Here is a 16,632-nt window from a genome sequence, read left to right as displayed (position 1 = left end):
CACGGGGGTTTCCTTGGCTACCGCGGGTGCAGGGAGGAGCAAAGGGAGCCTCTGTAAATAACTTTATGGCTTTTATTGCAGGAAGAGCTGTGTGCGGGGTGCTGGAGTTGTTCCCGGTTATGCATGGCATGGGGGATTGCTAACTAAGTAGGATATATTTTGCTTTGGTCTTCGAGGCCATGAGAGCGTTCCTGAGGAGCTCGGAGGAGTGTTTTCAACTCAAACAGCAAAGAACCACAATAGGGAGACACGAAGGGTCAGACATCGTCCTGAAGGTATGGATGAGCATGCCCTGGGGCTGTGGGGGTGAGTGATGGATGGGAAAGGCATCAGAAATTAGAGGGAGACAAGGGGCATGGCTATGCTGCAATTAGTAAGAGTGTAATCCCAGATGCAAAGCAGAGGGGCTAACTGCCCATTTTCATGCTTTGGATGCAAGTAGGGTGACGCACTGCAAGCCTAAGCGCCCCGTTTGTGCAGACACCCAAGGTCAGGCTGGAGGGGCTCTGAGCACTGATGGAGCTGTGGGTGTCCCTGCTCAGTGCAGGGGGGTTGGACCTGATGGCCTTTAGGTTCCTTCCAGCTTGAAGGGTTCTATGATTCTATGCCATAAGGTTGGCGAAGATGTCCACGATCATCCAGAGGGCTGGGCAAATCCGCAGCAGTAACACAGCCCCGATTGCTCTCCAAGGTTTTGCCCACTGATTGCTGCTGTCAGTCTGCAGGGGCAGAGGAGCACCACGCAGCCCTCGAGTTCACCGGGTGGGAGAGCGGATTCGTCCTGCAGGACCTCAATTCCCCACAGGGCACCTTTGTGAATGGCTGCCAGGTGCAGAACGCGGCCGTGCACGTGGGGCCAGGAGACGTCCTGCGCTTCGGGGCTCGGGGAGCATCCTTTGAGCTGATGGTGGATGGAGTCCCCCAGGTAAGGCAGGCTCTGAAATGGGCCTGTGGTTTGACGTGATGTCAAGGGGGTGTCATGCACTCAGGCTTTTATTCTTAAATCATCAAGAAATAAAAAGCTGGAGCTCCCTCTGCTGAAGAAATTCAGGCAACTCAGTAGGGTGAGGGAAGCGTGGAACAGATTTCTGATGGCAAGCCCATCAGAACTTGGGGAGACAGGTCTTGGCAATGTGTGAAAGCATTGGGAAATGAGCTTTAAGTCTCTTTCCACTGAATTTTCCGTTGAGTCTTTCCTTAGATGCTAGCGTTAAAGGTCCAAATGAGAGCAAATTAATAAGCAAAGGCATTACTGGTGCTCTTCTTGGTAGTGCCATGCATAACTGCAGGCTCTGTTCTGCACAGCAAGGCCAGAGCATCACAGCTTGACCTGTGGGCGTAACAGAAATCCAAAGCAATTGTAAATGCGGGGTCCAATCTAGTGGAAGTCTCCTACCCCTGGGAATAGGGCCATCTCAGGATGTCAGTAGGGCACGTGGGCTATAAGAGTACTCAGGATTGATGCAATCATGTTTATTTTTATTGTGGTGGCTCTTGAGGAATCACAAGAAAACAGAGATTGAGAATGGTGCTGGAAAACTGCTCGCCTGGCAGTCCAGTACCTGGGATCAAGGTGAATGAATGGCAGCCTGTGTATTCAGATACTGCTTTTGGATGACTCAACAAGGTTCTATGTGTTGGGAGATGACCCCACGAACGTGCCCAGAATGCTCAGCCCAAGAGGAGAAGATGCATTTTTGCAGAATGAATCCATTCACCTGGCGGGCTAAGGCTGTGCAGGTGGAGTTTGTTCCAGCTGGAACACCCAGCACTTTGATTTCCAAAAGCAGACGTGCAGCCTGCACACAAAAATGCAGTTATGCACAGTGACACAGAAAAAGCATTGTCAGTGCCTCTTTTATTGCTCTGGGCTTGATGATCCTCCTTTGATATAATAGCTTTGAAGCCTGACACCACTGACTGCAGAGAGTAAATCACTTCTCCATTTCGCTGTGTGAAGTGTTTACAGTGTTTAATGCAGGGAGGCCTCTCTCTCATTTTCAGGGGTATTAAGGATGAACACGCTCTAAAGAAGAGGAGCACCCAGCCACGAGAGCTAAATCCTCCATTATGAAAAATAAATCCCAAGCTCTGAATGTATAACAGCGTGTAAAGCAGGCTGGCACTCTCTACCTTTCCCATTAAACTGCTGAAAAAAGAGCTGAAAAACTCTTACCCCATTACTAAGACATAGTCCTGTTCCCCAACAGAAACCCTCCTACCCATTGGCACAGCGTTGCACGGCATGGGCTGTGCAGGGGGCTGCAGAGCCCCAGCATGGTGCCCACCTCCCCCCGCTGCAATCCCAGCATCACACCAGCACCTGGGTTGACCCCACACCTCATCCATCGCTCCGCAAGCGCCCCATAAGTGCATGGACCCGGAGTGCAACCATGACCGTCCCAATGGATGCGCTCAACCCGCCGCCCGCAGAGAGGCCAGGTACTTCCATATGGCTGCAGAAAAGATTCTGCTGTGACAGTAAAGGGACTGGGGGATGCCACTGCCTGGGTAACTTAGGGTGACATTTCCTCTTCCTTGTTCCTCATGTGCAATGTTGAGCAGCGATCGCTTTATCTCCGTCGCTGACTCATGCACCTATTCTGGTCTCCTGACTGAAGCAGTGGGTTGGTTCTTTGGCTGTGCAGTTACAGGCTGCCTTGAGTAAAGGAACATAAAAGAGATCCATATCTGATGTGTTTCTTAAAGGCAGAGTGTGCAGTGGTGAAGCAAAGGTGAAGGCTCGTGGGGATGAACTGGTGGAACAGTAGAAGGATGGGAAGAGGCTTTGGCTCTGAGGGTTGCTTATAATGGATTACACCATTATTTGTACGGTTTCATTGAATATCCCAAGTTGGAAGGATCACAGAGCCCAAATCCTGATAGAATCATAGGATCACAGAATCATTCAGGTTGGAAAGGACCTCTAAGATCATCCAATCCAATCATCCGCCAACCACCAGTACTGCCCACCAGCCACGTCCCTCAGTGCCACATCTCCACATTGAACACCTCCAGGGTCAGTGACCCCACCACCTCCCTGGGCAGCTGTGCCAATGCCCAACCATTCTTTCAGAGAAGTTTTTCCTAATATCCGATTGAACCACCCCAAGATCAAGCTATATTTCAATAGTTTATGGGGATTTTGCTGTTATTAACAGCCAGTAGCAAGACCAAGTCATTAATAAACAACCAAAATAATACTCCAGAGCAAAGAACATTGCTGTACAGACCCAGAGCCATAAAGCCATAGGCATAACGTGGAATCCCATAGACAGTAATGGTAGTGAAGCTCCCAGCAATGCAGGCCTTTGGCATCCAGCTGAAAATAGGAACCTGGGCATAGTAGAGAGACCTTACAGGAGTTCTACAGAGAATGTGCTATAGCATGCACACCCAGGCTTGATCACATACTCATTTGATTTGTGAAATAGAGCCAAGAAAATCAGTGTGTGTTAATCTTTCAACTCTTCCTGTGCTGTAACCAGTGAACGTGGAGCATCTTTCTTTGGGGTTGGCCAAAAAAAACCCAACTGGTTTTGAAACTGGTGTTGAAAAACCAAAGGAGCCCTCATCCACTGTGTCTGTATGTGTCTTTGGGTTTTTAAGTTCCCCAGAAGCGCACGACTCCTTTCTCTTGTGTAGGCTCTATTGATAAGGGTCTTTTTAGTGCCAGATGAGTGGGTTTTGCTCAGAGTATGAACTAAGAATTGACCACTGCCCTAGAATGGTTTTTAGGCAAGGGATGGAGATGCAATGAGCCCCCATCCTGCAGGTTTTCTTCTATTTTCTCTGCTTTCTTTCAGCCTGGACCACCAACTCAAGCAGCAGTGGGATGGGAGACCCTTTCCTGGGGATTCACAGCACAGATTGCTCCCTGCAGGAAAAGGTATTGCTGGGGAGAGGGCAAGGGGTGCATCCCACGGTTCTGCTGGGGGGAAGAACATGGTGACAGTGTGCAAAGTCATAGAATCGTAGATCTGCTGAACAACAGAGAGAATCTGCCTGCAGGACGAAAAGCTGCTGAGCCTGGAAAAGGAAATCGGCCGTCTCTCTGCTTTTGAAGCAGAATCAAAGCAGAAGGATACAGTGATAAGGGACCTTCAGGGGGAACTGGCATCGATGGCCGAGAGCATGGCTGCTGTGAGAAATGATGTGGAGCTGACCCAGAGGCTTCTAACCTTTGAGGGAGAAATCAGGGCCAAAACAGAAGAGATCAAAGCCTTAAAGGAGCAGGTATGCAATGGCCAAATGGGCACGGGTGTCCTGTAGGAGGGATTGTTGTAGCCAGAGGGGTTTCTCCTTTAATGCCATCAGGTCAACCATGCTCTTCTGTGAGAGCTGAGACTGGGAGGGGGTCCATGGCAAGCTGAAGCCTTTCAGATAACAGGGAGCTCTTTGTGGGGCTTAGAAAGCACTGCCTTTGAGCTTAAAGCAAAAGAAAGGCCACTGGAGCTAGAAGTTTCCTGGTGAAGGGTGTGCATTGTCCTCTGTTTTAGATCAGCAACCTGCAGAAGGGCTCGAGTGAAATTTTTAGCCATTCCCTTCAGGAAAGAGACCTGGAAATGGGAAACCTGAGGAGAGAAAGCGAGAAGCTAAAGAGGGATCACGCTTTGACCACAGGTATTTTCCCCCTCAGTAGAACTCCTTGCAGCAACACTGAGCACCTGAGAACTGGCTCTGGAAGGTGACCCTACATTTGCAAGGCTGTTCTGGTAATAGATACTTTGCAGTGCCTCCTAAAAATTGTCCTGACATAGAGAGGTAATGGAAACTGATCCATCAGAGCTGCTCATCCTCCAGGGAACATATGCTGCAGGACTCGGGGGGACTCACTAATGAGTCAAGAGCCAAGAGCCAGATCTGTGCTCGAAGTTGGGCAGTTGTCACAGATGGAGGCTTGCCACTTAGTGCCCAGAGTGCTTCTGCAGGGAAACACTTGGGTTTCATCTCCCCACATTGTTTTTGTCAGGCCTCGTGACCAGCCTGCAAAGGGAGATTGCTGTGAAAGAGCAGAAAATTCAGCAGCTCAAGCAAGAGGTGGAAAAAACAAAAAAGGCAAACAGAGAAAAGGACAACCAGCTGGCAGCTGTGTCTGCCAAGGTTAGTGTCCCCAGTGCTGGTCTCATAGGTGGGTTGGCATGGAATAGGAAGATCAGATGGGTCATGTTTCTCTCTGTTAAGGATTCGTTAGATATTAGGAAAAATCTCTTCACTGAAGGAGTGGTAGTGCTCTGGTACAGGCTGCCCGTGGAGGTGGTGGTGGGGTGTTCAAGAAAAGTTTAAATGTTGTACTAAGGGACATGGTCAGTTGGCATGCTGGAATGGGTTGGGGTTGAACTTGGTGATCCCAGAGGTCTTTTCCAGCCTTAACGATTCTATGGTTCCATGACCAGCGGCTCTTTTAGCACAAACACGGTAAGTGCAGGGCTGTGTATCTGCCTTTGCACGCTGCAAAATGCCTGAGCAAGGTGTCGGGTTCCCCAGATGAATACCCCTCCTTGTTGTGGGTGCAGGTACTACTCAGTGACCTGAATTTTGAGAACACTGTGGCTGTTTGTGTGCGCCGGGTGCTGGTGCCAAGATCCTGCTGAGGAGCCATGGAAACCTGCTCTTAGTGATGCTCCCTGCAGCCAAGACTGGTTTTTCCCTTACAGAAAGCTGCCTGGACAGCATTTTTCCTCTCCCAGACAAACTTTGGTTAGATATGGGCCTGTTAAGGTGTCGGTTCTGTTGTGCTCTCAGTGTCGTGATTGCCCTACCGTGGGCACTCCCACTCATCAACTGCCCATCGGGCAGCTGAGCACTTCACTGTGCTGTAGGACTGAAGGATGTGCTGACATCTCCAGCAGAAATGACAGTATCTGGCCAGCCTGCTAATTTTTTCCCTTGCTTGCTGTTTGTCCTAGTGCTCTAGAATTAAAGAGGAAATGAAGCGTGAGCTTGGAGAGAGGGAAATGGCTGCGTACCAAAAAGTGAGTTTCTAGTTGGTTTGGGGCGATATGACATTGTAAGAGAAGGGTTGTGAATCCCACTCCTGTAAAGAAAGGGACTGAACTTTCATAACAAAGTAGAGAAATGTCAACTCCTGGCAAAAATGGAATATTACAGTGCAGGATGTGGTGAGTCCATGGCACAGGTTGCCTAAAGATGTTGTGGATGTTCCATGCCTGGAGGTGCTCAAGGCCAGGTTGGGTGGGACCTTGGGCAACCTGAGCTGATGGGGAGCAGCCAGCCCATGACAGAGAGTTGGAACTGGATGATATTTGAGGTCCCTTCCAACTCAACCATCCTATGGTTCTGTGATCTTTGAGGTCCCTTCCAACCCAACCATCCTACGGTTCTGTGATCTTTGAGATCACTTCCAAACCAAGCCATCCTATGATGATACTGTCATAAGATATAACCTATCAATCTACCAGCTGCAAAAATAGGTTGGAATAAAATAGCAGAGTAAATGAAATGGGAGAGATGCATAGAATGTCTTGCTTGTTCTTCATATTCTTCAAGAACTCCTTGAATGAACTTCTCTAGTGAAACTTTCTGCTGTCCTGGACTCTTGCAGCGCATCGGAGAGCTGGAATGTGAGCTGAAGGGATTGCAGGAGGAGGTTCAGAAGTGCCACATTGATCAGAAGGCCATCCAAACACAGCTGGCAGAAAAAGCCAAGGTGAAGCTCAGCACCCAAAGTAGCAGTTCACCCATCTAATGGGAATGGTGGGTAGCTGGGCTACATAGAAGCCCAGCTGGTAGAGCTTTGATATTGAAATGCTTCTGTTGTTGCAGGTTGAAGAGGAGCTGAAAAGCACCTGCAAAAGGAAATCCCTGCAGCTGCAGGAGATGGGGCGCAGGGAGCGCCTGCTGAAGTCTGATGTGGATCGGGTCCAAGGGCAGGTAGGGGAGATGGATGGGATGTTCCTGCGGTGCTTCTCTCATGGGGAAGGACATCTGTGGAAGGCAGATTGTGAGTTCTGGGAAGGAAGTACTGAGCACTGAACTCAGATTATATCTTGTCAGTAGGCTCAGCATTAAAGGATTGTCAGAAGGATTTCTTCTGTCATGGTAGAGGATGGTCATGGTCCAAGATGCTCTCAGTGTTGATTGTTGTAGAGTTTGGTAGAGCAACAAAGTGGAGTTTGTGTTGATTCTTGGTGATTATTGTTTTCCTGTGTTAATCTCTGCTGTAGCTAGAGTCTTTCAAAAGCCAAGTGATGCGAGTATGCAGCCCACATGCAGCAGGAGAGTCAGGGAAGGCCCTCACAGTGCAGCAGGTGAGTGCAGAGACCATCTCAGGGATGCTCAGAGCCTCCAAAACCCATTAGGGTTTGAGGATGCTGCAGAACAGCCACAGCACCAGCCAGCTTCACATATTACAAGTGTGGCCACCCCAGAAGAATTACCATGCATCATAATATAAAGAAAGTGTGGCCTTTCTCCTCCTCCTCCAGAGTTTGGCTGGAGTCCTGGGGCTTCAACTGGGAAAAACCCCAGAGCCCACAAATTGCAGAGGCTTTGGTCACTGCTGCAGTTGTCTCTGGCCCCAGTGGATTGCCCAGAGAGCTGTGGGTGCCCCATCCCTGGAGGTTCCCAAGGTCATGGATGGGCCCTGGGCAGCCTGAGATGGTGGGGAGCAACAAGCCCATGGCAGGAGGGTGCCACTGGGTGGGCTTCAAGGTCTCCCCCAACCCACTCATTTTACAGTTCCTCAGCTGAAGAATGGTACATGGTGCTTTGTTCTCCTTTGGCAGGTAGTCGAGAAGGTCCGGCATATCTGGGAGGAAAACCAACAAAGTCAGGCACAAGAGAAGTGCCTCCAGGAGGAAATAAGTTCCAAGCTCTCAAAGGAAAAGGAAATGACTGAAAATGTGGAGGTGTTCAAAAAATCACTGCGTGAGCTCCAGGTCAGTCATTTAAACCCTGTTTACAACATTCCAGCTGGGAGATAAGGGGCACAAGGATTTCTGTTGGCCTGAGGACAAGTCAGAGAGAAGGTTATGCCTGTGCATCAGCAGTAGAAAGCATTGTGAGCTTAGCCCTCAGAAAGCACTGGTTTGAAGAGAACAGAACCTGCCACTCCAGCATCCTCCCCTGGGTTGCTCCTGCCCAAAGATATTATTGAATGAAAGCTCTCAGTGAATGGATAAATCTTTGGGCTTTCACAGAGATCTTAGGTGATCTGTCAATTATCTGAATTGTGGAGGCTGGCACACTGATGGGTTTTATTCTTTGTAGGCATTCCTGAGGGCCTCATTCTGCAGCAGCAGCCTGAAGAGTGAGCTCAGCAAGCTGGAGGCCATGCTTGTGGACCCATTGGTGTTGGACATCCATGCAGCAGTGGTGGAAATCACACGTGTGGTCCTGTCCTGGCTGGAAGAAGCAGAACAGCTGCTGGCAAGCACGGGGCTGGAGCTGCCCACCTCCAAAAAAGGTGCCTGCCCCATGGGGCATCCCAACTCTTTGCTCCCCACTGGGGTCCCAGAGGTGGGTGGGTGTTCACCTGTGCACTGTATTATCTGCAAATTATGAGTTTGGGAAGTTGGAACTGGGTGATCTTGGAGGTCCCTTCCAACCCAACCATCCCGTGGTTCTATAATCTTTGAGTTTCCTTTCAACCCAACCACCCTATGGTTCTTCAGTCTTTGAGGTCTCTTCCAATCCAAGCCATTCAATGATTCTGTGATTTGCCATCATGGTTATTCAGCTGTAGTGCTTTATTTCCTTGATAGCATGTTGGAAATGAATCTTTGCAACGATTATAACAGTGTTTGTTAAGGAAAATGTAATCTCCTAGTGCAAATCTGGGTTTTGTTCAAAGTCAGTCTCCCTGAGATATCTGGGTGATAGCAGCAATTCCATCAGTGCTAGGTTTGAATAAGAGGCCTGATGGTGTTAAAAAATGAGATGTCTGAAAAGCCCCTACAGTAATACCCTGTTTGCTTTTGCAGGATTGACAGCTTGTCTCAAGAGGTTGTTGGAAAAGTATCGGGAAACTGAACGAAGGAATGAAATGTTGCAGGTTAAAATGTGTGCATGTGTGTATATATGTGTACATACAGTTGAGATGGGAGTTGGTGAACCACTGACCACCACTGGTGAACGTGGTGGTAAAGTGAAGAGAGCCAGTGTAGAAACTCGATAAGGATTGTGCAGTAGCAGAGATCCCTGGAGCTCCAGATAATGCCTAAGAATAGAAAAGACAGTGTCTGTCCTCACCTTAAGAGGGGAATCTCCTCTGTCCACACTGCTAAATGGACGAGGTTGGACTTCACGGCTCTCTTCTGAATTGTTTGTCAGTGCACGTACACAGGGTGGAGTGGGTTCTGCTTTGTTCTGTTGCTTTGTTTTGCTTTGCTGCTAACACATTTCTGTCAGCAGAAGTTTCTGCTGTTTCCCCCTAGGTCCAATTAGAGGAGGTCCGGGAGTCGCGGGATGCTCTGCTGCAGGAGAGCCTGGAAGAGCTGAAAGCAAAACACGAGCAAGACCTACAGATAAAAATCAATCAGATTATACTGGAAAAGGAGGAGGAGAAGGCAAAGGTATGGCAGCGTGGTTGTTTTTCAGAAACAGGTCTCTTATGGAGACAAAAAGGTTCTATGTAACACTGTTGCTTATCAAGAGGAAGAAGTCTATAGCCCCAAAATCAGAATGTCTGGGTGCAGTTGTCCCACAACAGGGCAATGATCCTATGAATTGCTTTCCTCATCTAAGTCAAGTTAGTTTGCCTTACTCTGTGATTTTATCTTCACTGAAAATGCTGGCTGTTCAACCTCAGATTCTGGAGAGCACTGTTCTGAAGGAGAAGGAGAAGCACAAGCAATGCTTGGATGAAGAAAAGAAGAGGATCCAGGACTTGGAGAGCCACCTGAGAAGTATGGCTGAGGTCAGTGACGTGTGTGGGTGGCAGAGCAGAACTGGTTTCGAATGGGACTGGCAGTGCCAGAAGTGCTCTGCAGTGTTGTCAGGGTGTGTTGGTGGATATTTTACCCTCACACGTAAACACGGATAGAGGTAAATGGTGGAGAGAGAAAGGTGAATCCATGCAAGTGGAGCATCTTCAGTAGGATGAGAGGTGAAGGCTTTAACTTGTGCCGGGGGAGGTTCAGGTTGGATGTCTCTCAGAAAGAGAGGTGGGCATTGGCACAGCTGCCCAGGGAGGTGGTGGAGTCACCATCTCTGGAGGTGTTCAGTGTGGAGATGTGGCACATATTTAATGGACATTGTGGGGGTTGGACTTGGTGATCATAGAGGCCTTTTCCAACATTCATGACTCTATGATTCTATGATCGTCTTGAACATTGCTCTTTTCCTCCCGTAGATAATTGAAGGGAAGTCCAAAGAGCAGGAGGCGATGGATCTCAAACTGCAAGAAGCTGTGCATGACCTAGAGGAAGCCACAACCCGAGAGGTAGCTCCAGCAACCCCACTTTGCACAGAGGATGTGACATAGATGTGGTTTTGTTTCACAAGGTTTCCTCATTCCTTCCTGATGATGCTCATCATGTTTCTGCAGAATAACATGTACAACTGAAATCACACGTCTTGTTTCCTAGATGATGCTAAGGCAGCAGGTACGCATGCAAGACGAGCAGCTCAAGATCCTCCAGGATGAGAGCGAGGTACTGAAACGGAAAATGCAGGAAGAAATAGCAGAATATAAAGAGCAAATTAAGCAACACTCTCGGACAATTGTTGCGTTAGAAGACAGATTGCTGGAGGCTGAGCAGCAGCAAAAGGCACTAAAGGAGGATAATGTTGTGCTTGAGGAAAGAATAAAAGGTAGTTAAGGGTTGTGTGGGTGCTGGGCTGGGGGTACCCACAGCAAGTGGAGGGGCAAATAGAGATTGAGTAGTGAGGGCTGTCAGAACACAGAAGGAGCCCTGTGATACTCTGAAGGGTCTGTTTCACTGTGAGATGCCATGCACTGTGTGGGGTATTTGGTGCCTTTTGGTAGTGCACCATAGACATGGATAGGGCCTTCCCACTGGAGAAGGGCTCTTTGCCCTCAAGAAAGCAGAAGTGAACTTGTGCCACAAAGGACCTAAGGAATTGTGTAAATACTGCTACAAGCGTCCAAGAAACATGGCTTTCCAGAGAAAAGCTGGTTGTGGTCTTCAGAGAGCATAGAACCATAGAATGGTTTGAGTTGGAAGGGACCCTGAAGGCCATCTGGTCCAACCCCCTGCAATGAACAGGGACACCCACAGCTCCGTCAGTGCTCAGAGCCCCTCCACCTTAAATGTCTCCAGGGATGGGGACATGAAGATGTCACAAAGGAGAGGATATATGGAGCATTGCCCTTGTAAGGCTGCAGAGCCCAGTGTGTTCTCACAGCCTGATTGGTCATGGATCCGAGCAGCCAAGATAGACCCAAGTGTCTGGCCTATGGGTATTGCTGCTAAGATGTCTTCCATCATTCTCCATAGGACTTCAGGATGATGCCTGCAGGTCCACATCAGGAGCTTCCCAGGAGGCCAAAGAGTCTCATTGCTGTGGTCTGTAAGTGTCTGCAAGTGCTTGCTCTGGTTTGGAGGGTGTTAGAGAACAGGAGTTATCCAGAGGAGAGCTTTGAGGAACTAAAGGGGATGATCTCAGCATGATAGTAATTGCTGCTTGCCTGTGGGTTGTCCTGGGTGGGGGCTGAGGCAAGCACAGACTCTGCAAAATGAATCTTTCTTGGGAGCTGTGAGATTTGTGAGCATCTTTCTCACAAATTTCAGAGAAGAGCTGACTGCCATGCAGAGCATACTCCAGGCCAAAGAGGCTGCCATTGTGGGATTAACGAAGGAGCTCTCAGAAACCAGGGCCAGGATGTCAGACATGAGAGGTTGGTGAGACGTGTGTGTGATATTCAGCATGCTCCCATTCCTTCAGAGCTATGGCAAGGCCAGGTAGAAGGAGAAAGGCATGCACAGATAGTAGGGAATAGACCTAAATCACCTTCCTAAATGATGCTGTTGTTCAGCCCTGCGTTAAGCAGGATGCCCATTCCCTTTGGCCATGTAAATTTCATAGAATCATAAAATCATTAAAGTTGGAAAAGACCACTGAGATCTCGAGTCCAACCACCAACCCATCACCACCATGCCCTCTAAACCACATCATAGAATCATAGTCATTAAGGCAAGGTGGGAAAAGACCACCAAGATCATCAAGTTCAACTGTCAAACCATTTCCTGCTGTTCTGAGCTCAGATTAATCAAAGCAATGGTAATGAGGGCAAGGGACCATGGGGAGAAGCTCCCTTGTTTTTGACTGTGATCACAAGGATACAAATGCATCCCTGAAGAGTTGTGTCACTAGGAACTACAGATACCACTGGGCTGAATGCAGAGATAGTCATAAACTCTTATGCTGCTTAGGAGAGCTCAGCGAGAAGCAGAAGGCAGAGCTGGAGCAGAGCCTGCACCGTGTGAAAAGCCAGGAGCGTGAGCTGGGTGTGCTCAGGGGGAAACTGTCGGGGATGTCAGACCTCGTGGCGAAGAAGGATCGAGAGCTGCAAGCAGCAGCTGCAGAGTTAAGGTAGGACCTGCTGGGAGATGATGGCCTGTGGATTCCCAGGAGTTGAGTGCATGTTGGTAACTTCCATGGGGCAAAAGATAGGTTTGAGTATGAACAAATCAAGCTAAGCTGTGCTAACTCTACGGAAATGTCCCATGTTCTGAAGGTGAGATGGTGAGCAGCTCATGCAAATGGACTTGTAATGAAATCCCTGCTTGGTGCTATGCTCTGACATGCACCGTGGTGGCTGTCCTGGTTGTTGTTCCATGCAAGACATTGTGTTAACCCTCATCTGCCACAATTGTACTGCAGTGCTTTTGTCTCTTGGCACAGGAAAGTCCAAGAAGACTGCAGAGCCCTCAAGGATGCATCTCGACGAATGGCAGAAGAGCTGGAGATGCTTCCGCAGGCACAGGCTATTCCTGCCACACCAGAGGAATCTTCTGAGCAGGTAATCCTGCAGGGACACTTCAGAAAAGTCAGATGTTGAGTATGCTAATGGCAGTTGTAATTGGCAATTAGAGTTGTAACAGCTCCCTGAAAGGCCTGTAACTCTTCCATCCCTTTCCCAACCTTGCTCTGCAATGGATGCTGACAAAAGTAGGTTGGGGTTAGTGCGTGGGAGCTGTATTTTGTTGTGCAGGAAAGGGAGAAACGGTCCTAGTTCTCCCATGCTGTGCTGAATCACCATCTGAATTCCTGAATCTTAGAGAACTGAATAAATCAAAGGTGGTTCCAGCAGCAGATGGAGGGACTGCAGAAATGGTACAGCCTGTACCGCAACAGCAGCAGACGTGGTGCCAGCTGGAAGGGTTCGTGTTGGCCAAGCGGTGACTCATGGCTAGATGGGAGCAGGAGGCATTGCCTTCCTCCTTCTCAGCAAGAGGTGGTGAGAAACACGAAGCTAGAAATCCTCCAGAGGAGAATAAATTGCCACTGCAGCGTGAAGATGGTGAGACCAACGTGGCAGCTGGCAGCTCTCGTTAGGGTTTTAATTGGGTGCTCACCCTGTTCTGTATCTACAGGTGTTGGTCATCATGCTGGTGGGGCTGGGAGGGGTGAAACATGAGTTTGAGTGCACAGATGTGTTATAAAAGGGGATAATGGGTGAGATTGTGGATAAATGATTGGGTTGGATGAGAACCACCTGGGCTTGGAATTTCAGGAGCTGGCATTGGATCTGGCCAACCTGGGTGTGAGATGCAGAGGCCTCAGGCATGAGGAGACAATCCAACGGCAAAAAGAAGGCTTGGCAGAGCTCAGGGAGAGGATCAAGGTGCTGGAGAAGACACAGGCCTCTGGTAAGCACAGTGTGATGTGCCTTTGTAGGGATGGAATATGCAACTGCAGGCCTGGCTGGAGCCTTTGCACCTGGCAAGTCTCAGAGCCAGTGTTGTGTCATAGAATCGGAATGGTTGGGTTGAAAGAGACCTTAAAGATCACCAAATTCCAACCCAATGCCGTGGGCTGGTTGCCCTCCCATCAGATCAGGCTGCCCAATCCAACCTGGCCTTGGGCACCTCCAGGGATGGGGCATCCTCAGCTTCATGATTCCATGGTGTTTGGTTTCCTTCAGCTGTCCTGGGCAGGGCCAGCGAGCTGCTCATGGTACAGAAGGCAGCCCTACCAGAGAAGGTTGCCCAGAAAGCAGGACTCCAGGTGGAACCAGCTCCACTGCCAGGTGCAGAATTCAAGTGCAGCAAGGTAAGAAGATACTGGTGGAAAGATGTTCAATTGAATGGGAAGATCAAGGCCTTGGGATACAGGAGGGAAAAGAAACCAGGAGGGGGGCGTGGGGTCTGTCAGTGTGTAGGGAACTCCATCAACCTGTCCCTTCTGTGCAGTGTCTGGGCCAGCTTCCTGATGGGAGCTCACATGGGGCCATGAGCGTGGAAGTGTTGGAAGACTCAGACCTCAGCGAGAGGATGGTACGTCGGCAGCAGATGTGGTAAAGGAATCATTGAAGCATGGAATGGTTGGGTTGGGAGGGACCTCCAAGATCATCCAGTTCCAACCCCCTGCCATGGGCTGGTTGCCCCCCACCAGATCTGGCCCATCCTTGGCCTTGGGCACCTCCAGGGCAAAAAGAGGTCTTCTGGGTACCGCAGGAGTGCCAAGCATAGCATGGCCCTGCCCCAGGAGCCTGGAACATGCCATAATGTGGGCCATCATCTACCCAATGATCAAATGAATGAACCCATCTGGATAACTCCTTAAGAGGGGAAACAGTGTAGAAATGAAACAACTGGGAGTGCACGAATAGGTTTACATGCAGCATCTGAATCTCTCGAAAGATGAAAGCGGAGTGGGAGCAGATGGCTGAGTGCAGCGATCGTTTTTGAAGTAAGACTTGGCAGGCCTGGTAAATAATTCATCCCCTATTCTTTTTGCAGTACCTTGACTTAATCTGTGCTCTGGGAAGGCTGATGAATATGAAGGAGCTGGAAGGAATGCAGCCCATGGAACATGTTCCCCAAGAGGAAAGGGAAAAAGTGGGGCAGCAGAGATGGAGGGACCTGGGGCTGTTGTATGAGAGGATCAGCAAGCTAAAGGACCGCCTGGAAAGGAAGGAAGAAAGGCTGCGAGAGTATGAGACCAGCATTGAGCAGCTCAGGTACAGCGAGGTGATGGGGGTTCCTCCCAGGAGTGATGGTGTGAGAGCCTGTAGCATACGTTATGGCTTAGTGGGGCAGCAGGAATCCCTCCACATCCCCATTCCAGGGACTCTGCTTTGGGTATGTGGAGATGGGCTCTGAAATGCCAAGGAAGGGACCGCAGCCAAGGCAGCATCAATGGGGTGTCCATATGGGGTGCACAGGGGGAAAACCACGAAGGGAGGTGGTTCATCTTGGTCCCAGTATAGGCAGGAGGAGAGGGGCTGCGGTGGTGGTGGTGGAAGACCCACTCTGGTGTTTCCCAAAGGCTGAACCAAGAGTCCCTGCAAACGTGCCAGGAAGAGATGCTGAGACTGGAAGATGAAGTCTACAGGGAAGCAGAAGAGAAAGCTCTGCTGAGAGAGGCTCTGGAGAGGACGAGGGCAGAGCTGGGCCAGGAGAAGAGGCTGAACCGGGCAGCACGGCAGCGCAAGGTGGGAGCGCTGGGGTAGGACACGTCGGTGTGAGCACAACTAAGGCAGTGCTGCAAGGAGCACTAAGATGATTTTCCATTATTTCTTTTCTAATCCAGAGCCTTGCAGAGAATGGGGAGAAGAGAAAGGAGAAGGAGCTGCCCAACCGTGCCCGCTCTTCCAAAGAACGAGGAGGGAAGGTATGGCATGCTGGTACACACTGAAAGCAAAGCACAATGGGACTTGGAAGCAAGATGTCCGTGGCCACGGGGAGCATATCTCGTATAAGGGGATGATGCATGGTTCTGTGCCACGTTCTCTCCCAGGTGGCCACAGGTGGCAGGTGTGGCCATAGGCAGCCCTGGAGGTGTTCCGTGTGGAGATGTGGCACTGAGGGATGCAGTCAGTGGGCACGGTGGGGTGGGTTGGGGTTGGACTGGGTGATCTCAGAGGTCTTTTCCAACTGATCCTGTGATTCTAAGGGTTTGTGCAATGTCTGCTTTGCAGCCTGGAGACCAGCAGCCATCCCTCTTGGTGAAGGTGAAGTCAAAGGAGCGCGTGGTGGGAGAGCTCCAGGCGATGGGCAGCACATAGGATGTTCTGCTCACAGAGCTGTACAGCAAGGAATGTGTGTTGGGGTTGGACATGGCACCATGTAGGCATGCATGTGGGGGAAGAACACCTATGTGAGTCCATCCCACAGTGACCAGGAATGCTGGAGGGACTGTGACGTGCCCAGGGCTGTGTGATCCTGCAGGATGTATACCATACAGGTTAGGGAAGTGGAAGAAGAAAGGTTATGTGAATACAGCCAGAATGTGTGGGTGAAGCTGATGGTGTCAAGTCTGATTTCCGTGCCACGACGGCTCCTCCCTCCCCACAGCATCATTGGGGGGCACAGGGAGAATAAAAGAAGTTGGAACAAGGCACTGACCAGGACAGCTGTGAGATGGGAAGAAGGCAGAGAAGGAGCTGTGCTCACCCCACAGCTATGTGGCATTGGAACGTGTCTGGGGAGAGTGGGGCCGGGTCTGTGATGAGTGGGGCATGGCGCTCATGGGCACCCA

The 16,632-nt window shown here is 49.9% G+C and overlaps 1 protein-coding gene across 3 annotated transcripts; it reads left to right on the top strand.

Moving 5' to 3' along the window:
- Window positions 1-67: 67 nt before the first annotated feature.
- Window positions 68-16,491, top strand: FHAD1 (forkhead associated phosphopeptide binding domain 1). 3 transcript variants are annotated; one of them, XR_005841464.2, is made up of 30 exons: window positions 90-275; window positions 719-925; window positions 2,211-2,442; window positions 3,807-3,889; window positions 4,012-4,236; window positions 4,500-4,623; window positions 4,973-5,103; window positions 5,910-5,975; window positions 6,566-6,670; window positions 6,787-6,894; window positions 7,188-7,271; window positions 7,749-7,901; window positions 8,233-8,428; window positions 8,946-9,016; window positions 9,399-9,536; window positions 9,773-9,880; window positions 10,316-10,405; window positions 10,551-10,776; window positions 11,424-11,496; window positions 11,718-11,824; window positions 12,360-12,519; window positions 12,832-12,949; window positions 13,664-13,799; window positions 14,075-14,202; window positions 14,343-14,426; window positions 14,892-15,112; window positions 15,421-15,586; window positions 15,685-15,765; window positions 16,073-16,338; window positions 16,449-16,491. XR_005841464.2 is itself a non-coding variant. In XM_040651388.2 (29 exons), exons 2-29 carry the CDS (start codon window positions 905-907, stop codon window positions 16,157-16,159), a joined length of 3,522 nt encoding a protein of 1,173 aa, XP_040507322.1. In that variant the 5' UTR covers window positions 68-275; window positions 726-904; the 3' UTR covers window positions 16,160-16,491. The 3 variants fall into 3 exon arrangements, 2 of the variants coding, with proteins under 2 accessions (XP_040507322.1, XP_040507320.1); XM_040651388.2 differs by having other exon boundaries at window positions 68-275; window positions 726-925; window positions 16,073-16,491; XM_040651386.2 differs by having other exon boundaries at window positions 68-275; window positions 16,073-16,491.
- The last annotated feature ends 141 nt before the right edge of the window (window positions 16,492-16,632 follow it).

Source organism: Gallus gallus, chromosome 21 (assembly GCF_016699485.2).
Source record: "Gallus gallus isolate bGalGal1 chromosome 21, bGalGal1.mat.broiler.GRCg7b, whole genome shotgun sequence".
Classification (NCBI taxonomy): Eukaryota; Metazoa; Chordata; class Aves; order Galliformes; family Phasianidae; genus Gallus; species Gallus gallus.
The sequence above is the reverse complement of the archived record's forward strand: the minus strand, read 5'-3'. Positions and strand labels throughout refer to the sequence as shown.